General features: G+C 33.9%; 4 protein-coding genes across 4 annotated transcripts; 2 read left to right on the forward strand and 2 right to left on the reverse strand.

Moving 5' to 3' along the window:
- Positions 1-302: 302 nt before the first annotated feature.
- On the reverse strand, positions 303-1,283 carry LOC141718313 (uncharacterized). Its single transcript, XM_074520697.1, has one exon. The coding sequence runs from the start codon at positions 1,281-1,283 to the stop codon at positions 303-305; it is 981 nt and encodes a 326-aa protein (XP_074376798.1).
- Positions 1,284-2,336: 1,053 nt separating this feature from the next.
- LOC141718314 (uncharacterized) lies at positions 2,337-4,191 on the reverse strand. Its single transcript, XM_074520698.1, has 4 exons — positions 3,993-4,191; positions 3,441-3,899; positions 3,095-3,347; positions 2,337-2,952 (listed from the first exon to the last, which is right to left on the reverse strand). The coding sequence occupies exons 1-4, from the start codon at positions 4,189-4,191 to the stop codon at positions 2,337-2,339; spliced, it is 1,527 nt and encodes a 508-aa protein (XP_074376799.1).
- A 5,508-nt stretch (positions 4,192-9,699) lies between these two features.
- LOC141717729 (putative F-box protein At1g33530) lies at positions 9,700-11,126 on the forward strand. The gene has a single exon (XM_074519917.1). It carries the CDS (start codon positions 9,809-9,811, stop codon positions 10,922-10,924), a length of 1,116 nt encoding a protein of 371 aa, XP_074376018.1. The 5' UTR covers positions 9,700-9,808; the 3' UTR covers positions 10,925-11,126.
- An 11,224-nt stretch (positions 11,127-22,350) lies between these two features.
- LOC141718315 (putative F-box protein At5g52610) lies at positions 22,351-23,445 on the forward strand. The gene has a single exon (XM_074520699.1). It carries the CDS (start codon positions 22,351-22,353, stop codon positions 23,443-23,445), a length of 1,095 nt encoding a protein of 364 aa, XP_074376800.1.
- The last annotated feature ends 2,014 nt before the right edge of the window (positions 23,446-25,459 follow it).

Genomic DNA, 25,459 nt, shown 5'->3' on the forward strand with positions numbered 1-25,459 from the left:
GATTATACATATTTTTAATAGACAAAATAATTGGAGATTTAATGTATATATTAAGTTCATAGAAGGATGCAGTAAAAAAAAGTGTAACATTTTGGATGTTGAACTCACACCATTGATATATCAAAAAAAATAAATCCAGAGTTCATAAAGAAATATAGAAAGATGTTACAGGAAGTTCTTAATATATCATGTCAATTGTCTACACTTGGAAGATTGTAAAACACATCCTCAAAAACTACATTATTTGTGATATATGTGCTAATACCATCACAACTATCTATGAGAATATGGAGGCCTTCAGGTCAGGTCACTCTGGATATAGCAACATAGATGTGTCCATGCGAGAAAGCTGCTTTAGGAAGGTAAAGCCCAACCGTATCAAGTGATTGTCCCTGACTTTTGTTAATCGTCATGGCATAACATATTTGAATCGGAAACTGAACGCGTTTAAATTCAAACGGCCAGTTCCTGTCACTTGGAATCATCTCAATTCTAGGTATTAGATGTTTCGTTCCAACATGAGAGCCACACAAAATCTCACATTCAATACTTTTCTTCCTACAGGATTTCACAATCATTCTTGTACCATTGCATAATCCCATGATCTGGTTTAAGTTTCTCATAAGCATGACGGCAACTCCTACCTTTAATTTTAACTCATGCTTAGGAATGCAAGGCATATTGATAGAGTTTAGATACTCAACTGGAAAAGCGGATCTGAAATCATTATCATCATCACCTGCATCATCAATTGAATCCTGACTCAGATAAGTATAAACCATGCCAGGATTTTTTTCAAGTATCATTGTATTAATCTCATCCACCACAATATTGGTAGGTGTGAGTATGGCCCTTGATCTGAGGTATTCATGTGAAGAGATATTTTGTATAAAATCTGGGTACGTCACTTCAAAAAGCTTATGGATTGGATTTCCGGACGTATGAACGATATATTGATCAGGAATCTTTATTAACATTTCACCAGTGTCTGGACTTGGAGAAATATTGGTTTCTTTGCCATCGCCGACAGCAAGCTGCCACTTGCTAAAGTCCGCAATGGTTTTGTTCTCCAAATCACTATTTCCTGCATTAAGCCACATGTTTTGCTTCAATAAAAATACTTCACAGGATTCCCAAAGCTTGGATTTATTGAAGGTAGAGCAGACAACTTCAGCCCTTGACGCTTTTGGAATGACAGGAAGTATCTGCCTAAAATCTCCACCAAAAACATTGGTTATACCACCAAATGGCTTTTTAGCTCTGCTTTTATCAATAGCAGACATAATATCTCTCAAGGATCGATCAACGCATTTAAAAGCATGATGATGTTGCATAGGAGCCTCGTCCCAAATTATTTAATCAGTTCGCTGAAGTAGCTCAGAAATATCTGTCCCGTGTCTTAAACCGGCAGAACAATTTTTACCAAGCTTGAGTGGAATGTGAAAGTTGGAGTGTGCGGTTCTTCCACCAGGAAGCAATACAACAGCTATACCACATGAGGCAACAGGAAGCACAATCTTATTCTCTGATCGTAATCGACAACACAGTGTCTGCCACAAGAAAGTTTTTCAACATCCTCCACTTCCGTAAACAAAGAAAACACCACCTTTTTTCTGTATGATATTGTCAAGAATGGAATCATAGACTATCTTTTGTTCATCATTGAGAAGACTATGATTTATTGTGTGGATTCTCTTCATTTCTTCTATATCATAGGATGTTTCCTCAAGAATTAGTCTATTCTCAGAGTTGGAAAAAAAAGCATCCCCAGGATATGGCATATCTGGGAAGTTTCTAAGGCTTTTACGAATATCATTCAACAATTTCTCTATCTCTGCAATAAAATTAATAAAACTTGATAACATTAATCCAAACATGGAACATGTAATGTGTACAAAGCATTATTAACAGCTCATACCTGCAAGAGCGTAATTCTGGATCTCAATATCTGATAGACAAAGGTTTGGATTCCCAGTTAGATGTCGCCTCACAAGAAGAATATCATTCGACATGCATACCCAATGAGCTTCCCAAAGGCTACGCGGATGAGAGACTGGACTGTATACTAACATGTTGACAAACATGGCACGTAATTGTGGAGGCATGGATGTATGCGCATTTTCACCTATAGCTTCGTGTCATTGCTGGTCGTTCTGGAGAATACCTAGCGCGGCACAGGCTTCGTGAAAGGAGTTATAAACATGGTCGTTGACTGTCTTCAAATCATCAAAACATACAGCACCTTTAATCCTGAGCAGGAGCATGCGAAGATATAATAGTTCACCGCTAGATGAATGTACTTCAGCAAGCCTACCGATGACATCACCTCTTTTCCTCTATTTCCGGATACCAGGTTGTGGATGCCATGTAAACTTGCTTGGAAATTCTGAATAGGTTAAATTTGGGGCCTCTGCATATGTTTTATTTGCATCAAACCATGCTTCTAATTTGCTTTTCTTTGTTCCAGCATTGTCGAAAACTTCCTGTAGATTTTCTGAGCCTTTAAACGACACATGCTTGTCATTAGGTAGATGTACTGGCAATCGTTCAACGGAAGGCCACCGGGAATGGATGTCAAAACCAAATATCCTCCATGATGCTTCAGATGCACAAACATATCTTCCATCTAAGTATTGCTTGACTTCATCAAGCGGTCGTTTCTCAGGAGTGATTGTGGTTATGCACCTTTTTTTGTTGTTTGTTTTTTTCCTCAGACACATGGTGGCGGTATCATGTCCTTTTAAACAATATTTGAACAGATATTTCAATGATCTGGAGCTGTTACAAATCTCCAAATTTGTGTGACATTGAAATCTTATTAGAAGATCTCGATTGTGGGGGACAACATAACGATTATCCAGGTCAATTCCCTTTTTCTTCACAGCAATTCCAGTTTTCCTCCTCTTATAGATGGGAAAGCCACAGTCATCAAAGTATGTGTGAGAATTATATCTGTTAAAAAGGAAAGAACGATTTTTCAATTTAATTAAAATAAATCTAAAAGGAATGTTTTACTAAAAGGTGAAATATTAAATGTTGCATTCTTCCAGCAGTCTTTGGAAAATTAAATTAATGTAAAAGATCTCAGAATTACCTTTTAGTAAAATGTTTAATACAACGACCTTTAACCATACACGGAGAATTGACACAGTCAGTGCCACATGGTCCGTGGATCATGTAATTATTGACAGCTTCGTAAACAACTGGATCAATACTTGGGTCAGGAATTTCTGCATAAACCATTTTCTCTATTTGTTCAGTTGTTTTGGGACGATCGTTTGGATGCAACCATATTAGCATGTGAGCATGTGGCAATCCACGCTTTTGAAACTCTATGACGTGCATTACTGTAATATGAAATTGATGAAAATAATTAAATGTCATATTAAATTTAAATCATAAGCAATTTGTTAGAGGAAGAAATCCTGAAAATAGCATACCTCCAATACAACGTCCAAAGCAGTTCTTATTTTTGATTTGATTAAGAAGTTGGTCAACTTTCATTTTAAATACCCTTGCAACGACGTCGGGTGCGTCAACAACATCAACACCAGGTAGAAATTTTAACATCCTCTGAATTTCAGGCCATTTTGTGTTAGTGGTCATCGTAAGGAACACTGATGGGTGTCCAAGTGTTTGACAAATTGCCATTGCGTCCTTGAAATACTGGTTCATGTATCTTTTACTACCAGTGAAGGAGGCTGGTAAAATTGTTGCCTTGCCGACATTTTCAGGATTTCTGTCACCCTTGTTTAGTGCATCTCGTATGTTGTGGTACATATCAGAACGAATTATGGTCTGGTGACCTCTGATCCAGTCAAGTATGTATTGCTCAATCGCAGTAAATGCGTCAACAACATATTGCTGCCATAAACGTCCTCCGAGATGTGGAGTCAAACCTGAATATACATAAGACAATTACGGAGAAATTTAGAACAATATAATTAATTCATATAAAAGTGTTCAGATTTAGGAGTTGATTTTGAACATACCTTCCGAAGGCCATATCATGAGTTTATAATTGTAATATTCTTTCATCGTGATGAACTCTCTCTCCCCCTTTTCATCCGGATATTCATCTTCGGTATTTTGACGTTGTTTCTGATTTTTTTGATTTGGTCTGTTTAAAGGGATTTGACGGTAATATCCGATGTCTCCATGAGGAAAAAGAATAGGATACTGAAGCTGCATAAACCGTGGATCTGTTTCAAAAATTCTCTCCAATCCATTGGTTCTCGAATGAATTATCGTATCCCTACATCATTTAGCATACTCGTCAGTGACAATCAACCCGGCAACTTCATTCGATGGACCAATATGGTTAGGTCGACCAGATGCGGAAGACGAAAATATTAGAACCAATCTAAATTCATCATCTGGATTCTGACTAATTCTTTCACGTGCCATACGAAAACCTTTGACCAAACGATTTTGTTTATCCAACATTTCTAACAATGACTCAACGATTTCTTCATCCACGACATCGCGTCCTCCCTTAACGGTGTTTATTCTGTTATGTACTTCATCTTCAGTTTCATATATGTAGAGTTGGCAGAATTTGGGGTTCTCACCATCAAGTGGTACAAAGCTTCCAATACTGTGGTAATTTACACCTTTTACCTTGAAACAGTAAGGAGCACCGCCACGATTGATACTACGATCAACTTGACCTCCGGTGGAAGACATGGCAAACATACAGTTGTACATTCTAATATTCTCCTTGAAATGCCTAAAACGGGATCCACCAGAAAGGAGTGAAGAGAGAGGCTCGGGAGGTTGCTTTTCTTTCTCAAGAATTATCTGACCATTTTTACAACAAAGAGAGAAAGTTGGAGGCTTTTTGGTCACTTTTTTATTGTTTCTTTCATGATTCCACATGATGGACTGACACTTTGAACAAATTCTATCAGGATCACCGACATCGAGGTACTCACTCCACTTAGTAACTGTATTGTCAAAATCATGTACATCAACATCGTCACAATCACCTACAAAATTTGAAATATTATGACTGTGGAACATCAAAGTAATTAAGAATGAAACTGAATATCAGTTCATACCGGTAGATATACAATCACTATCACTGTTGTCACAATCTTCAACATTGTTAAATTCTCCTAATAAGTTCTTAGAACCTGAACTTTCTCCTCGCTCATAATAACTTTTTACGGAAGATGTATCATACGTTGAAGAACCTGGACTAATTTTTCCACAGGTTTTTTTGGATTGTTGTTTTACAGCGATATTACTGCTGGAATATAAAGTTACTTGTGGTCGTTTAAATATAGTGGATGCGGGCAGTGCAAAAGTGACAGTACTATCTGCACTTTGAGAATTTTTTGGAGCTGCAATATTCCGTTGTTCTCCTGCTACAACAACAACATTGTTAATAAGATCAACTACTACTATCTTTATTTGCATAAATAGTAAGCATCTCTAATATACAATTTTGATTTTGAAATGCACCTTCAAATCCCATGGGTCGTAATTTCTGAATGCATGGAGTATGAGTAGTTGCGTATGTTTCTCCATTTATCTGTACACCTACATGGTTGAACCAGAATTTATCAAATTGTGCGATGAATTTAACAATTTGAAAATTGTATTCTATCAATATAGCAATAAGACAACCATAGACAACTGTAATAAAAAATAACGTTGGCTAACTTTTGACCTGATATTTGAGAACAGTATGAACGTGAAGTGTTTCCAGGTCGGGTGTATGGAGAATTATCGAGTAATTCTCTGTCATGCAGACTCTTTCCGCACAGCCTATTTTTTCTTTTACCTGGAGAAGAACATAACCAATTCAGCCAATATAATATAAAATTAAACACAAATTTTTCCAGCTATAAGTGAGGTAAAATGTGCCTGATGTTTGAGAAGCATGTGAAGGTGACGCAATTCCCACAGGCTTGTGCACAATGCTTTCGCTAAAAGTTGGATCATCCGTCAGTGTACTCAGGAATATTTTGTGTTCCTTAAAACTGCAGTTCTTTCGACGCACCCTCATTTGGTTTTTTTTCCTGCAATTTCCAGTAAAGACATTTATATTATCAAACAGGATTCTTTAGTACAAAAAAAAACTGACCACACTTATTATTGCTTACCAGGTTGTTTCAGGTTTGGTTTTGCATTTGGTTTAGTATTGAGGCAATATCCGTCAGTACCTAATTTCTCAAAACTGGGTTGGAAATTAATGTCAACCTGAACTTCATGGAGAGTTGACATTAACATCTGTCCGGTGGCTAATCTATCCTTATCACTGGATTGGTAATTACCGACTCTTGAAACTGCATATCCAAAAGGTATATTAAAATTTAAAATATTGTAGCTATAAATTTAAACTTGGGAAATTACCAGCCTTTGTCGTGTCAAGAGTGCGCAAAGACTGTTTGCCTAAATCTTCCAAACACAATGGAAAATCTCCGGAGATTTGTTGCTTACATAGTTCGACGTTAATATCTTGCAGCTCTGTGTGTTTAAGATACCTATTTTCAATTCCACTGAATGCTGAACATGGTATTGTATAAACACAACATTAGTATTACATTAAGAAGCAAATAAAAATATGTCAAAGTGGATCGCAGTATACGACAGACATTGACTATGTTCACTACTTGATCGGCTGAGAGATGATATACTTGACGGAATTATTGGACTCTGATTATCCTTGCGACTATCTGACAATGTATGTCCAATCAAAATTATTGGATAAGATCCGGGTTTAACTAAAGCAAATAATAGAGAAGAACTTATTTTCAATTCCACTGAATGTTGATCATGGTATTGTGTAAATACAACATTAGTATTACATTAAGAAGCAAACAAAAACCATCCAAAGTGGCCGAACCTGCAGAATGTGAATTCTGAGTAAATTCGATATTCTTTGATAATTCAGTCAAAGGAGACAGCTTTGCAGAATTACCTGCATCAATGAAAGGGGAATACAAAGTTAATTTAAAATACCAGGCCTATCTGCATACATGACTGTCCTGCAATTCAAGTTACCGTTAATTGTTTTTAGAGGATTACGGTTAAGATATTCTCTATTATTAGTCCTCAAAGACTGATTGAACGGCTGCGGTTTGGTACCTGTAACAATCACAAATAAACAACATTAACTATACATCAAAATTGTTAGAATGTCCGGCTTTGGCCATGATTATCCTTGCGACTATCTGACAATGCATGTCCAATCAAAATTATTGGATAAGATCCGGGTTTAACTAAAGCAAATAATAGAGAATAACTTATTTTCAATTCTACTGAATGTTGATCATGATATTGTGTAAACACAACATTAGTATTACATTAAGAAGCAAACAAAAACCATTCAAAGTGGCCGAACCTGCAGACTGTAAATTCTGACTAAATTCGATATTCTTTGATAATTCAGTCAAAGGAGACAGCTTTGCAGAATTACCTGCATCCATGAAAGGGGAATACAAAGTTAACTTAAAATATCAGGCCTATCTACATACATGACTGTCCTGCAATTCAAGTTACCGTTAATTGTTTTTAGAGGATTACGGTTAAGATATTCTGCATTATTATTACTCAAAGACTGATTGAACGGATGCGGTTTGGTACCTGTAACAATCACAAATAAACAACATTAACTATACATTAAAATTGTTAGAATGTCCTGCTTTGGCCATGTTCAATAGTTGATCAGCTGAGAGAGGCTTAACCTGAAAAAATTAGTGGATTCTGATTCTCTTTGCTACTATCTGAATTTGCATTTCCACGCATATTTATTGGATCAGATCCGGGTTTAACTGAAGCAAAGAATAAAGATAGCCTTATTAACGTCTGCATAATAACTTTTAGATTCAAACTACGTCAGTAAAATGAAGAAACTTTACATGAATCATTGCAGGAGGAAATCATCTGGTAATTATCTGCACTCTGAGAATTAGTCATGTCTGTAAGAATGGAATCTACATTCCGGCCACGGACGCGACGTTTTTTTTCTGATTGGACAAAAACTGAAAAATCATTACCAAATACAAAACAAAAAGTGTAACAATGAGACATGTTCATCAGATTTCATACCTTGATTACCTGAGGTGTGCGATGCATTCAAAATATTTTCAGTATTACGACCACGAACACGTTTGGATCCTACCATTAGTGATTAACGTACATAAGGTATAATCATGTGAATCAAATGACAAAATAACAGATGATAATCAAACAGCTATTTAGAAACTGGTGATAAGCAATACCTTGAAATTCCATGATTATGATATCGTTTCAGCGCCAAGATTCAGTTTTCAGATCCAATGGTCATCCATTGCAGCGTCTAATTCGCGAGAGAAAGAGAGGCCGAGCGAGAGAGAGAGGGAGAGAGAGAGAGAGTGTGAGAGAGAAAGAGAGAGTATGGAGGAAGAGTGAAAGAGTGATGTAACAGAATGAGCAAATCATGCATGATTTGTTTTTTTTGAAATTATTTTCCATAGATAGGCTGATTTTGAAATTCAAAAATAGGTAATTAGTTATTAAGATGGGTCAATTGAAACTAATTGGATAGTCCATGGATATGGCAAAATATATAGGATTTTGGTCATGGGTAAATTAGGGAATAGTCATTAAGATATATAGATAGACGAGTAAGAAAAATATAATATAATAATAGTTGAAGATAGGGTATTCACTTCTAAAAGTGATGAAGTATTCGAAGCTTCTAGTGTTATAGAGGGGGACATAGAGTTTGTTGGAGAGAAATTTTATTTCCGTTTCTTCAGAATTTGACTTAAGAGCATATATAAGTATAGTATTATAGTTACTCTAAAAATATTATAATTGCATGATATATAAACAAATTCTAGAAAAGCTCGCACGGGTTATTACGCTAGTATATAATAGATGTGCAGCCTCACTTTTCGCACACCATTTTAGGAGGCATCGGTTAACAAAGTATTTTTTTCGATGTACAATTAAGTCTAAAAATATAAATAAAATTCAAATTTTATTTATCTAAACTCGCCAATAATAAATTAATAAATTAATATTTTGTATGGTAGAAATGAATAAAAATGAAATTTGAAATATAATATATATCGATTATTCATCTTTCCAATTTCCGTCCATTTCATTATTAACAACATTAACCAGAGGTAAACAAAAAATGGATTCATGTAACATTTTTTTCACTATTTTCATTCTAACAATTTTGCACTCACTTAAAAATTTTCTCCAAACTACATTATTACACACTAATTTTAATCATTCACGAGACTTAGTATTCAGTTGTGTTATGTACCGACCCGAACCAAAATAATTTAGTTCGGTCATATTTTAAGCGAGGAAACCGTTTTTTTAACAAAAAATTGTGTTAAAATAAAGTAACAATTTATCAATTTATCTCTACTACTCTACCAACATAAACAATTAGAGAGTTTTAATATATATTCAAATTAAAAACAAATTTTCAGACGACAATCAATGTCATACCAATATAAAATTTAAAATATCACTGATACAGGAATTTCTGATAGAATATATAATTGAAAATTATAATTATAATTATAATTATTAAAAATATATGTAAAATATATATAATATAAAAATATAATTTTTATAACTCGGTCTGTTCAGATGAAATATTTTTATTTTGCTCTAATTAATCCCGATTACTAAACAAAACCCGAATTAGAATGTTCGATTTTAGTTTAATTTTGCTCAAACGCTGCTCGTCTCATTTCATTTCATTTCTTTTCTCTCTACCTGACCAAATATAACATAACCAAACACGAAGATAAACACTATAACAGAGATCCCGCAAACCCTAACACCCATTACGATGAGTTCCGATTGTACTACTCCTTTCTTTGATATGTTAACACAAGATCTCATTTCTGAAATTCTTGTTAGACTTCCAGTTAAGCAATTACTCCGTTGCAAATCAGTGTCCAAGCCCTGGTTATCCCTAATTTCAAACCCTAATTTCATCAAATCGCACCTCAACCACACTTCACATGGACATGGAGCTAATCAAATTCTGTTCCTCGACAGAAGGGGAACTTCGATGTATCTGCTCCATCTGGATTCGTGTGAAATTGATTTCTCACTAGGTGATTTCTCCTTTTCGCGACCCCTTTTTAGGACTGCTGGTTGTTGTAATGGCATTGTTTGTTTTTATCATGCCCGTACTGTTAGTAGACTTAAAACAAATCCTTATATCCATCTTTGGAATCCCGCGACTAGACAGGCTAAGCTAATTCCTCCGTATAACATACATTTCGATGATTCCTTTAGCCTTTCTATAGGCTTTGGTTTTGATTCCATCGGTAATGATTATAAGGTTGTTGCTTTGCTAGCTACTTTCAATAAGCCTTGTACTGCTGAGGTCTATTCTGCCAATACTAATGTTTGGCGAAGGGTAGAGCCTAATCCAGAAGATCTACCTGCTAATGGCAGGATTGATGTTTCCGTTAATGGTTATTTGTGTTGTCAAGGAACGAATGGCTGTATGATGGCTTTTGATTTAAATAAGGAAGTGTTTAAGTGTCGTATTAAGTTACCTGAAGGCTCTTTTCTTATTCGCATTAAGGACTTTGATGATTGTATTGCTGTCACCCACTCCAAGGAAAACGATTTGACTAATTTATTTAATTTGTGGAAGTTGGATGATGAGGCATGCCTCCGTGATAGTAGAGTCGAGGCTTCGTGGACTCTTATGCTTAGTATTGATGTTGGTCGTCCAGTTGAATTTGTTTTTGGCTATTTCAAAAGTGGCGATTTGCTGCTATATATTCAAGAAGAGGACACCTTGCTTTTGTATAATTCTGACAATAAAGAGCCCAGAAATGTCCCAGTTTCACTTGAATACATTCGAACTTTTAAGTATAATGAGAGCTTGGTTTCAATCACCGGATTCAAGCAAGTCAATTGGCAGGCTTGGGAAGATGATAGTTAGGAAAGTAACATTGCTTCTTGTTTCCTGGTGATGTTCAATGTTGACACTATGTCTATTATTATATTTCCTTTTGTAAGATAGCTATGGTCTTATGGATAGTTATGATCACATCTCTCAACTGTCCTGACCTGCATAGGTGCTTGCAAAGAGTCACCGCTATGATCTATGATCTGGTTCCAATTCAAACAAATGCATTATTATCTCTCCTTGTTCAACGTTCCATTCTTAGGACAATTTACTAGATTTTTATTGTTTATGTGTGCCTATATAAAGCATTTTTAATGTTATTGTTTTAGTATGCCTATATAAGCATCTTTAATATTGTATGGTAACATGATGTTTATAATAAAATCCTACTCGTACTCTTTTCTCTATTTTATCGTGATATCGAGAGTTAGAATTAGGTCAATTCAATCTAGTTAGGTTAATAAAAATTTGCATGTTTTCACATGTTAGATTGAAGCATGAATTCCAAATTATATTTTCCTTGTATACCTCTTTAAATTGGATAGAACTTTTCTTCTTTTTTCCGAACCAGTTACGATGATTTTTCATTTTTTTTAGTTTAGATTTTGATTTTCATTGTAGTTTCGGTCCTGTATTGTTTTAGTATGACTGTTTCCTTCTCTATTTCTCTTCTGCCTTTCAAAGGGATTGGTCCTTCGCTCTATTATAGAAATCGGTCGATTTTTCAAAAATCACCGATAAATCACTAATAATTCGATAAATCGTCAATAAATCATCAAATTTGTCAAATTTACCAGATAAATCAGTAATCAATACTAGTTTCGATTTCTGAAATTTATAATCATGATCCTTGATAGCATTATTTTCTTTACTCAATTTAACGCTCACGACATTGTTACTGCTTTCTCTCTTCTTCGCCATTCAAGTTTTGGTGTAGTGGTTGTGCTCTTATAGGCCCTTACGCGAGGTCAAGAGTTCGATGTTATCGATTAGAAAAAAAAGGATTGGTCGGGAAATTGTTTTCTTTCATTTACTTTTTTTTTGTTTCATGAGTAACCTGCAGCCGCTACCCTTCGGGTACGTACCCGCATTTAAACGACAGACTCTGACTCATGAGTCATAATCATAAATTCTCCTCCCGTGGAATTTGAACATGTGATCAAGAGTATAGTTATTCCTTCTTTTAACCAATTGAGCCAACTCTTGCGGACTGTTTTCTTTCCTTTACTCTTTATTAGTTTAAAATAATATAGCTTAGAGCACCTTTAAGGGAGCTATATATATATCAGTAAAAAATAGATATTATAAAATTTGTTGAACAAATAATATTTTAATAGTAATAGTTATAATGATTAGTTATATTTCAAAAATAGATTTTTTTATTATTTTCAAAATTCAAAGAATATTATTTTAAGAGTTGTTAACGAGTTTATTAATAAAAAAATTATTTTTTATTTAATATAATGAAAATAAAAAATATCTTTAATAAAAACATATTTAATAATATTATTACAATATTTTAAATATGATAAAAATTAGGTAACAAATATTAAATTTTATTTATTATAAAACATTTAATTAATTTTCATTCATCATATCATTTTATAGTAGGCTTTCATATATGAAATGTATATAAAATTAATCATATAAGTAATTAATAAAATTAGGTTCACAATAAAATATTTTTATAGTTTTTTTGATAAAATATTTTCACACTTAACATTACAAAAATTAAAATATAAAACAAATGTAATTATATATTAATAATATATATTAATCGTTCTCTAGGATTTTTACATTTTTTGGTAAAACTTTAAATAATTCTAAATAGGGCTTTAAATTGATTCGGCCTATACAGTATCTCGGCTTATATCCGGTTCGAAAATACGATACATGTCTCATATCCACTTTAAATATGATCCAAATATGGCATAAAAAATATACCCGAACAAAATACGATCCCGGATACGAGCACTTATGTACCCGCTCATATTATGTCTCATATTTTTTTATAAAATGATCATACCCGGATATGCGGATATGATCCTTGGTTCGTATTTGGTTAAAATCTGAATATGATTATAATTTTAATTCATTCCATTTCTACGTAAATATCAATTTATAATTTATTAATATCTTATGTAAATGTAGTTTATTACTCCCTCCATCCTTTTCATTTCTTTATAGTTGCTTTTTTGGAATGTCTCATTCATTTCTTTAAATTTCAAAATTTACCAAAAATAGTTAACGGGTTCCCCCTTTTTTCACTTTTCCTCCATTTTCACACTACTTTTACCTCACTATCTCCCTTTTATACATTAACAATTATTGGGTCTCACCACTTCATCCACTTTTATTTCTCTTTTTCATTACTTTATATATATATATATATATTTTAATTTTCGTGCCCAATCCTTTTGATAACAAATCAAAAGGACGGAGGGAGTACTAAATAGTAAATATGAGTTACCCACCTTAAAATGGAAAAATTGTTATAGTATGTACTTAATAGATCATATATATAAGTTTTTAATTTGTGATTATTTAGTATTTTTACAATATTACATCTATTTTAGAAAAAATGATCATTACATAACATAAATTAAAATTATTTTATAATATTGGTGGATCATATTTGACTCGGATCCGAAGGATCACAAATTACCCGGTTAGAAAAAGGAAAATACGATACTAGCTCATATCCGGTTTGGATCCGGACTTTCAATATTCGGGATCGATTTGTATCCGAATAAAACGATACTAGATCCAAATATGGACACTACAAAAATAAAATGATTCGAGACTTGAACAAAGGGGTACCGGTATCGCCCGAATCATTTTACACCCCTAATTTTAAACACCAAAACCCTAATTATATCTAGCGGAAAAGTATACAACAACTAGGAAATTAAATAGATTAATAGTTAATTTTAGAGGAAAATGACGTGTCTTGACTCCCATTCAATATACCTGTTGTGCTTGTTTCATTAGGTCTGTTCGCTTTTTTTATATTTTTAAGAAAACTTGATAATTAGTGGTTTTGTTTTTTACTTTTTTGCAGTTTGTTGGCTTGTACTATAATTATTTTGCACGGAGATGGCTAAATCAATAATTGTGCCATTTTGATGGCTAAATGCACAATTATTGAGCATTTTGGGGGCTCTGCATCCCTTCCGTTAGTCTGTAATTAACTCCATTAGTCAATTATCATTTTAATATTAAAAGTACAAGGATATTCTGGTAAATACAATGTAAAAATAACATATACCCCCATTCCCTCCATTTTCCCACACCGGTTGGACTTCATCCTCACCAGAAAATGGGATTAAACCCTAATCCATTGCTGCTGTCCGAAATCGACGAAGATGGGTTGGTACAGACGGAGCCCTGAAGAACATGACTTATACAAGCCTCGTGAATGTCCTCAATACACAGGTATTACTTCGTTACCTATGTATATTATTTATATGTATGTCTATGTAATGTATCGAGATCATGGTTTGTTCGTATTAGAGTGTATATAGTTTTAATAATGTTAGAGAATCATGTTTATATGAGTTTTATAATATTTAGAGTTTGTTTTAGTTGTTTCAGTGTTTATATACTTCAATTTTAGGGTTTTCGATTCCACTTTAGGTATAATGTTGTTATTTGTCTTCGATATTTAATTAATATCTGGATATAGTGAAAGCCCCAATTTTGATGTTCAATTTAAGTATTATTCTGCATGATGTAATGTTAGTTATATTGTGGCAGCCCCTGAGTATTTTACCATTAAACTTAACTATGGAGGTGAAATGAAGAGTGGTCCAAACAGTTATGTTGGTGATAGTATTGCGTATTTTGATGACTGTAGTGTAGATGAAATCAGTATGTTAGATCTTGAACAAATGTTGAATGAGTTAGGGGAATGTGGAGGTTATCATAAATATTGGTATAGGTTTCCAGGGACTGATATGGAGAGGGGTGTGTTTATGTTGGATAATGATGAAGTGATGATGTTAATGTGTACAATGAATACCCACCAATATGTTCAAATGTTTGATGTTGTCATCCCACCATTAACTAGTTCCCAACCTGAACTAAACACACCAAATGTAAATTTTGAGTATATTGTGGAACCACAAAGAGAGGGAACCCCTATAGTTGAGAATGAAAATCTGTTTAGCCAAGAGGAGATAAATTTTAGGGAGTTTGAATTTGCTTGTAGTACACAAGCAGAAATTAGACAGGAGGAGGAAGCTAGAGAATTATTTGGAGATGAATTTGGTGATGAATTTGCTGATGAATCAGATGGTGAGAGTGATGAAATGTAATATCCTGAATCAGAGGATAGTGATGAAGGAAGTTTTCACTCTGACAACTCCAACAAAGATGACAGTGATGATGAACTGGTTTTTGATGAAAATGTTGATGATTTAGGTGCTAGTGACAAGAAATTCCATGCTGAAAAAGGTCATCAAGGAGATCAGTTTGACAATGACCTAGATGGGGTTGATAGTGAGCATTCCAGTGTTTATGCATGTAGTGATGATGAAAGAATGGCTGGGAATACAACTGATGAAGATGAGTCTAAAGGGTACCCTGTGTACAATGATGAGGCAGATGTTAGTCCAGTTTTTGAGTTGTCCATGTGTTTCAGATATGCAAAAACTTTCAGAGAGGCAGTTAAAAGACATGCAATCATGGAAAGGAGGCCTATAGTGGCATCAAGGAACTTTGGAAGGAAAGTACAATATACTTGTGAACTTCCATGCCCCTGAAAGATTTATGCTTCACCAGCTGGAAAGACTTCAACTTACTAGATAAAGACATTCAATCCAAAACATACATGTATGCCTACTTTTCACCAGAAGCAAATTAACAGTGCTTGGATTGCAAAATACTATGAGAAGGAGATCAGAATGAATCCCTCCTGGCCAGTCAATGTCTTCCATCAAAAAATTGTCAATGATCTAAAATTTCATATTAGCAAGCATGTTGTATATAGGGCAAAGGCAAGGGCCCTCATGAAGATAAATGGAACACATTCTGAGCAATACAATCAGGTCTGGAAATATGGTCATGAATTGAAGAGAGTGCTTCCTGAGACAACAATGAAAATATTAACTGAGAATCCAGAACCAGGTGTTGAAAGGGGCAGGTTTATGAGAATGTATGTGTGTTTAGGTCCACTTAAAATGGCATTTTCTGAAAGTTGCAGGAAGATAGTGGGCCTTGATGGATGCCACCTCAAGGGACCCTATGGTGGTCAACTCTTGGCAGCTGTTGGCATTGATGCAAATGAGGGAATGTATCCAGTGGCATGGGCTGTGGTGGAGGCTGAGAATACAGACTCATTGACTTGGTTTTTGTAGTTTCTTTGCCAAGACATTAAGATCCTAATTGATAGGGAATGGACATTTATTTCTGAGAGGCAGAAGGTACAACATTTTTTTTTATTTTTTTGTTATTTATCTTTGGCACTATAATTTTGTTATTTATTTTGCTTTCTCCAAATATTGTAGGGTTTGATCAATGCTTTGGAGACCGTGGTTCTCCAAGCTGAACACAGATTTTGTGTTATGCACCTATTCCAAAATATGCACAAGAAACACAAGGGCATAACACTCAGACATTTGTTATGGAAAGCAACTATGGCTTCCATAATTTGGGAGTTTATTTTGTACATGAATGAGATGAAGGAGGTAATATTTTAACTTGTTTGTCATCTTTATTTTAACATATTCCATATCTAAATGTGTTGTTATTTTTGTTAGATTTCACCTAAGTGTTATGACTGGATAATGCAAAAGCCAAGAGAATAGTGGTCAAGGTCAGCTTTTAGAACAACTTCTTCTAGTGATATGTTTGTAAACAATCACTGTGAGGTGTTCAACTCAAGCATTAGTAAATTTAGGGATCTCCCCATATTAACCATATTCAGACAAATACATATTGCAATCATGAGAAGGATTCAGATCAGAAGAGATAAAATGAAGGATAGGGAACTTGTTATATGCCCTAGTGCACAGAAAAAGTTGAACAAGTAAGTCCTCAACTAACATAAATTGTTGAATTTCTGCGCTAGTCCTCAACTAACATCAATTGTTGGATTTCTACAGGGCTGTACAGTGGGCTGGAAACTGTGTGGTGAACTGGTCAGGTGGGAGTACTTACAGTGTAACCACTACTGATGGAGGCCATGAACTAGTAGTTGACTTGGTGAAGAAGACATGCACATGCAGGAAATGGGAATTAACTGAAATTCCTTGTTATCATGCATGTGCATGTATAGCACTAAGGAATGAAACATGGGACCACTACATTAGTGAGTGGTACAAAAAAGAAATGTATATTAAGGTACATTTTTTATTCTTGTATGGTAAATGTACATGTATGCCCTCTATATGGACTAATTAATTTGTTTGTGTGTGCAGCTATACAATACAACTCTTGACCCAATTGTTGGTCCAGACTTTTGGGAGGACACACCTGAGCCCAAGCCTTTACCACCGAATGTGAAAATTCTAACTGGTAGGCCCAAGAAAAAAAGGAACACCACTAATGATGTTCCAAATGACCCAACAAAAATGAGCAGGAAGAATACAGTTGTGCACTGCACTTATTGTAAAGCCCAATGACATAACTGGAGGAGTTGTGCAGCTAGGGTAAGGGCCACAACTACTTCTATTTATTGCTTCTAGTGATGACATTGTATTTATTATGGACAATTTTGCAGAAAAATGATGACAAGAATAAGGCTGAAGCAGAGGGTAAAGAATTCACTGAGGGAAAGACAAAAGTCAAGTGTAAGAATTGTGGTAAAGAGGGACACAATTCCAGGACTTGTAAAGTGCCAGTAAGTATTTTACTACCTTCTTTGCACTTCTTAAACATCATGCCTGTATATTTAGTTTTTCTGTTTTGTCCAGAAACAAGTGCCAAATTGGCATAGGGTTGAAACTGAGCAGCCTCATGAAGTTTTCCATGATGAAAGCACTGAGGCCCAATAGGCCCAGGGGGGAGGTCCTTCTAATTCCAGGCCAAATAGAGCTAAAAGGTCTGCACAAGGTCAGGAAAGAAGTCCTATGGGACATACAAAGGGCAGGGGTTTTACTACTTTGAAAGGTTTGAAGGCTTCAAAGAGAGTTAAAAAAACACAAGTTCGGGCAGAACAAAGTGCCAAGAAGAAGCCCTGGAAGCCTTGAATTACAACTACTATTTATTTTGCTACTACTTTAGGCCAACTACTTTTGAAGTCTCATTAAACTAGTTCAAATGGTTGTAACCATATTTATTTTGGAACTATTCAGTTGGTTGTAACCAAAGCAAGTTGTGATGAACTACAATTATTATGTTAATTGGATGTTGGCAAGTATTGCCCTAGTATTTTGGTATTTTGCTGATGCATCAAATGTAATGACAGTGTTACTTTAACTTGCTTGCAATGAATGATTTTGGCAAATATTTGATACTTTTATTCATTCCACTGCATAATTGGCATCAAATGTAATTACATTTTGCAAAACACTACTTCATAAAATACAATACATAATCATAAAAACCAACTTCATAAAATACAATACAACTGAATTTAAAATTGCAAATTTTATTCTAGCATGCCCAGGTCCACATGACCATTCTAGTTCAACCACAATAAAACAATACAGAATAGTAGAAACCAACAAAAATATTTCCATTTCTTTGCTTCTTTCTTCCATTTTGCTGCATCATCAACAAGTTTAGCCCTCTCCAAATCAAAGCTTCCTTCTTCTTCTTCATTGTTACGAACTCTTCTTAATAAACCATTAATCATAACTTGGCTTCGATTACAAAAGGGGGCATCAATCCACATGAAGTACCCGCATCCATTACACCCATCAACACAACCCAAAAATCTTCTTCCTGCATTCAATTGAGTCCAAGCACACCTCTCTACCACCCATTTTCCACAAGAACACATCGGAGCCATGTTTTGATGTTCAAAAGTTAGGTTGTTTATGCTCAGATGTAAGCAGGAGGAGATTATATACACAAATCATACACAATTAGCCGTTATAAATATTATCTGCCAAAAATACCCTTGCAGCCGTTACACTTAAACTGTGAAACTGCCAAAAATACCCTTGCAGTCGTTACACTTTAACTGTGAAACTAACGGAAGGGACACGGAGCCCCCAAAACGCTCAATAATTGTGCATTTAGCCATCAAAATGGCACAATTATTGATTTAGCCATCTCCGGGCAAAATAATTATAGTACAAGCCAACAAACTGCAAAAAGTCTTTGTTTTTTTTATTTTACAAACTCTTTTTATTTTTTGTTTTGAATGTCACACAATGGGGTTGTTTGGCAAATCTGATAAGTCAGCTTAATCACTTATAAGCCCGCAACAACTTATCGACGAGTGTTTGTCGATCCTACTTATAAGTTGAATTTAAACTTATAAGCTGATAAGTTGAATGTTAGTAACAACGTAATTTTTCTAAACTTATTTTTGATTTGTTTTTTATTAATTTTAGTTTTAAAAAATATTTTTTAAATGTTATTCTAACTTAAAATATAAGAATTAAGATAATTATATTTAAAAATTATTGATTTTAGTCCATATAAGTAAAAAGAATTCTAAATTATATGTAAAATTATTCAAACACTTATATAACTTATAAACATTCATCAACTTATCACTTATAAGTCAATTATTCAATTTAAGTCATAAGTTACTTATTTTAAGATTTCTCAAATACGCACAATAATTGAGATGTGTCAAATCAAATTGATTAGAACAAATAAATAAAATCTTAAAAATTATTATTTGTTGGATATGAGGTTTGAATCATACCAATATATTAAAATTATAATTTGTTGTTAAAATATTAGGACTAACAACAACATATCTATCTATACTATATTATTATAAGTAAAGTAGGGGATAACTTGGTTGGTTGGTTCAGACCTTCCTAAGTTAAGTAACATAATTATTAACCCTTTCCAAAATATGAAAACAAACTAAACTTCTCAATCCCAGACTCTCCATCCAACTCAAACTCTCCATACGCACCTCCGCGCAAAGTAGATTCCTCGTAATACTAGCATATAACCCGTGACATTTATAATTTTATTATTTTAATATTAAAAAAAATAAAATACGAAAAAGATAGTTATATATTATTGAGATTAATGAAGTTAAAATATTTACGTATTATTTTGTATGTATTTTATTATCAAAGGATTTAAAATTTATATAGTTAAATTTTTAAAAAGTCCTCCCAGTCCAGCTTATAGGTCGCTTCACGGACTGATTATAATATTTGTGATTTTATTATTTTAATATTTTATAAAAGTTAATTATAAAAAATAACAATGATATATTATTGAGATTAATATAGTAAATTTTAATCGGATCATCAATATTTGCGTATTATTTTGTATGAATTATATTATTGAAAAATTTAAGATTTAGATATATAGTTAAAATCTTAATAAGTTCTAGTATACTATTACGCGAAGTTGCAGGGTTTATCTGATAAGCAGGTTAAAAAAAGGACTAACAACAAATCAAAATAGAATAAAGGCCCAAATTGTCACTATTTGAGTTAATAATGCCAAAATTGTCACTTTTGGGGAAAAAGACCCAAAATATCATCTCATAACGTCATATAATGTTCCGTTTTTTTAATACATGCAAAACGGAACATCGTCTTCCGTTTTTAGTTTTTTATTTTTTTTAAAAAAATATAGACGCTATATCGTGTAACGTTTTGCCTCTTATTTTTTTATAATGTAGCAACGTGACTTCAAGTCACGTTTTGTGTTTTCTGTTTTTTCTGTTTTGTTTTCTTATTTTAAACTTGTTTTGATGTATTATTTAGGGGTTCGCATTTAATATTACGTTTTTCAATATTTATTTTTATTTAATATTTTTAGAATTTATAAATGATAACATAATTTAACAATTTTTAACATTTAGGGTTCACCAATCCCCTTTTGGGTTTTAAACATTTAAAAAGAAATTAATAAATGTTATACTGATTTAGGGTTTAGAAATGCCATAAACCCTAGGAACTAGAAATATTAATTTTAAATTCAATAATTTTAAAATTTAAGGATGTAACTTAATTTAATAATTTTTAACATTTTAGGGTTTAACAATCCCCTTTTGGGATTTAGAAAATAATTTAAAATATTTTTTTATTAATTTATGATTTAATAATTTACAAGATATAGTGTTTTATTTTTTTTAAATAAAGGTAAAAATGTTATTTTATACGACGTTTTGCTACATTTGTACCAAAACGCTGTTTTATCTAACGTTTTCTCCATATAAAAAAAATCAAAGTGCTAAAACGGTACATGAAGTTCCGTTTGACCATATAAAAAAAATCAAAGTGCTGAAACGGTGCACGAAATTCCGTTTTGAGTATTTTGCATAAACGTTACATTATATACCGTTTTGAGGTGATATTTAAGGCTATTATTTTCATAAATGATATTTGGGACCATTTTTAATCTCAAAATGACATTTACGGCCAAGTGTTACAGAGATCGGTAATCGGGGAAGATCGGTCACGTGACCTTATAAGGATTAATCGGTGAATCGGGGATTAATCGGAAGATTAATCGGAGCGGAAATCGGATATGCTTTATTAAATTTAATATAAAAATTATTTATAAATTAATAAATATAAAAACTTATATCTGGATTTTATAAATTTTATAATATAATATAAAATATAAATTTAGAGAAGCTACCGGATCATAATATTGGAAATCGGCTTGTACTATACGGCCCATGGACTTGAACAAACATAACCCATGTAACTTTGCATTTTCTATCTTCACATAATCACAACAATAATTTAGTTTATTATTAGTTGTTGATGCAGGCACCCTGTACATAATACATCTTCCCCGGTTCATCACTCAATTTTTTCACCTCTTCCCCAGTTCATCACTCATTTTTCTTGACCAATTCATCGCTATATCTCATCGTCTTTTTACTCTTAACCATTCTAAATTATCGTATTAATCATATAAAGTCAACTCAACAAGATCTCATGATCTATTCGCATATTCATAGTAAACTCTTATTCTGATACTTTCAAGAAATACAAAATATATACACACATATATGTATATCTAGGGTTTTATTAGTGGAGATTCATCGGAAAGCTTTGAATAACAGTTGAATGACATCCAATTTTTCGGAGTTCGACCCGATTTTGACCCGTTTTGTGAAAAACGATTTTCTGCCCGTTTTTGCATTATCAGATCGGTAGCTCCCCGCGTACCGATTTCTCGGCCGATTAATCGGCGATTTTACCGATTCTTAGAACCATGCACCACCTGTCAAATTAGCACGGCGTGGATTCGAATTCGAATTGATTTTTACAATTTTGATTTGGTTTGTCCCTTTCTTTCTCCCATACAAACACAACGTAACAATAAGTCTCCCGTAAACCCTATCCCCCATTACAATGAGTTCCGATTGTACTACTCTCTTCTTCGATATGCTAACAGAAGATCTCATTTCTGAGATTCTTGTTAAACTACCAGTTAAGCAATTACTCCGTTGCAAATCAGTGTGTAAACCCTGGTTATCCCTAATTTCAAGCCCTAATTTCATCAAATCGCACCTCAACCACACTATCACAGCACCTCAAATTCTAACATCCAACAGCGGAAGAAAGTCAATGTCTCTGCTCCATCTCGATTCGTGTGAAATTGATGCCTCGCTAGGTGAAATCTTCTTTCCCTTTCCTAGGACTGCTGATTGTTGTAATGGCATTGTTTGTTTTTGGCACGTTCCTGATTTTAATAGAGTTCAAAATCCTTATATCCATCTTTGGAATCCCGCCACTAGACAGGCTAAGCTAATTCCCCAACATAACATACATTTCGATAAAATTACGATGCTTTCTATTGGCTTTGGTTTTGATCCTATTGGTAATGATTATAAGGTTGTTGTGTTGCTGACTAGTTTTGGTAAGCCTTGGACTGCTGAGGTCTATTCTGCCAATACTAATGTTTGGCGAAGGATAAAGCCTAATCCGACTGATCTTCCTTCTTATGACGAGTTTGATGTTTGTGTCAATGGTTTTTTGTGTTGCGTGGGAACGTTTGGTATGATGGCTTTTGATTTAAATAAGGAAGTGTTTATTTGTCGTATTAAGTTACCTGAAGGACATTGGCCTGTTCGCATTATAGAGTTTGATGATTGTGTTGCTGTCACTGCCTCTAAGGAATACGATTTGTTTGATGTGTTTAATTTGTGGAAGTTGGATGATGAGGCATGCCTACGTGATAGTGGGATCGAGGCATCGTGGACACTTATGCTCAGTGTTGATATTGGTCATCCAGTTGGGTTTGTTTTTGGCTACTTCAACAGTGGCGATTTCCTGCTATGTACTGAAGATGATTACACCTGGATTTTGTATAATTCTGACAAAAAAGAGGCCAGATATGTCCCAGTTTCACTTGAAAACTATCCAACTTTAAAGTATAATGAGAGCCTTGTCTCAATCACCGGATTCGAGCAAGTCAATTGGCATGCTTGGGAAGATGATTATTAGTTAAGTAATGTTGGTTCTTGTTTCCTGGCGATGTTCGGTGTTGACACTATATGTCTGTTATTGTGTTTCCTTTTGTCAGATAGCTATGGTCTTCTGTAAAATTATGATTTATGAGTATGAACTGATATATTTGCAGAAAGACACGATGGAATGCCCCTTTTATTCAATTTAACTACATGTTAGTTGAATTTTTTTTAATTAATGAAAGATGTTTCAAGCTCTAAATTACACACAGGCCCTTCTCAGACCTTTTTCTGATGCAGGACAGGCAATGAAAGAACCCAAAGAGAACTTGTTTGATCATAGAAATTTTAATGCTTCTATTGTTATTGTAGTTCTGATACAAATAGTGCATCTTTATTACCTTTCCTATTTTTTCATATTTGTTTACGTTTATCGTTGATACCTACTTCTTTTACATTTTTCTCATTGTTGTTTTCCTTCAATTGAACAGCTACTTATGTGAAGCCTGGCCATTCATCGAGAAACTTCAGTTTTGAGCTCTAGGAAATAATATTGTAGTTTTTATGCCATACTTTTATCTGCTTCTGTTTCCTACAAATGTGTGTTAATAATGTTATGCCTTGAAGTAGTATTACCTATAAACATATAGTAGTAATTATTTGTGGAATATAAAATTGTGTATGAGCAAAGTGACATATTTGGATAACTTTCTATGCTATATTTTTTATTCTATGTTTCCCAGCACTGTTTTAATGGAGATTGTTGGCCGTGGTTTGAGGGTGCTTTTAGTGAGTGACCAGGACTTTTTCCCCTTGTGTATATCAGCCCAGGAATTAATTATTATAATAAATAAGCTACGGATGCTGACATGCTGTACAGCATGTTGGTTCAAAAATTCCTCGTTCAGTTTTTAATAATGTTTACGGGTTCCCACTTCCCAGTGACTTGCACGTAGCTCGAGCTTTTACTAACATTTTGTTCGGCTGGGTCTGCAAGGTTGATTTTAAGCTTTGTGTTGAATCTGGCGTAAAACCTTCATCTTCTGTACTTCTTCTCTTTTTTTCCTTCTGCCTACAATCTGTTTAACCAAATTTTAATAATTGTACCAATAAGTAAATGCTATGAAGCTAGTACTGCCCAATAATCAGTCCAGATGCACACGCGCGAGTGTGTGTGTTTTACATGCCTTTTGACAACCTTTGCTAAATCCAGAGCTTGAGTAGTACTGCAGATAATTGTATTTAACAAGCTAGTACAATGCTGGGGTGTCAAAAGGGGATAGGACCTGTTTATCAACCATCGATCTTCTTAAATCTGTAAGTTTTTAACTACTTCCGCAGTTCCGCCATCTATTCATCTGTTTATGTGAATTGTAGATTCATGGATGTGATCAGCTTAATTTCACTGCATTTGTCTGTTTATCCCAACGGTTTATTATCATACTATTCTTTTTCTCTCGATTTTCAATCATCTTTTTATTTCGCAGCTTGAAAATATTTTCCTCTAAAAAATGGGTGAAGCACCTATTTACATTTTACAGAGATAGGGTGTTTCACGAAAAAGTACTCTAGCTCTATTAACTTTTAGGAGGGGTTTACTAAATGAGACAACTCTCTCGTGTCCTACTTCCGAGTGGGACATAGATAATACGTTTAATTTGGTTTGGTGGTGCCTACGTAAGTGGCGGATCTCGAAGATACCATATATATAAATTAGATGTGTGTAAATTGCAGTAGTTTAAGCAAGTGTACAACATGGACAGTGGATTTCTTTCCTGGGGTTGACAAGAACTTAGCTGTGAAGATACCAGAACCTGAACCTCATCTGTCATGTTACAGGAACAGCTAAAGCTGATTTACTCCTAATTTTTTGCATTATTTATTCTACATTTTCCACATATTTAGCAACAAAAAATTAATAATTCCGCATAACAGAAACAACATCCATTTTTAAAATACTACAAGGCATTCATATAAACTAATATTGTATTGATCAAAAGAATCTGAATCCTGATATTAATGATAGCTTTATTTATGATAATATGAAGGAT

This window comes from Apium graveolens, chromosome 4 (assembly GCF_009905375.1).
Source record: "Apium graveolens cultivar Ventura chromosome 4, ASM990537v1, whole genome shotgun sequence".
NCBI classification, from domain to species: domain Eukaryota; kingdom Viridiplantae; phylum Streptophyta; class Magnoliopsida; order Apiales; family Apiaceae; genus Apium; species Apium graveolens.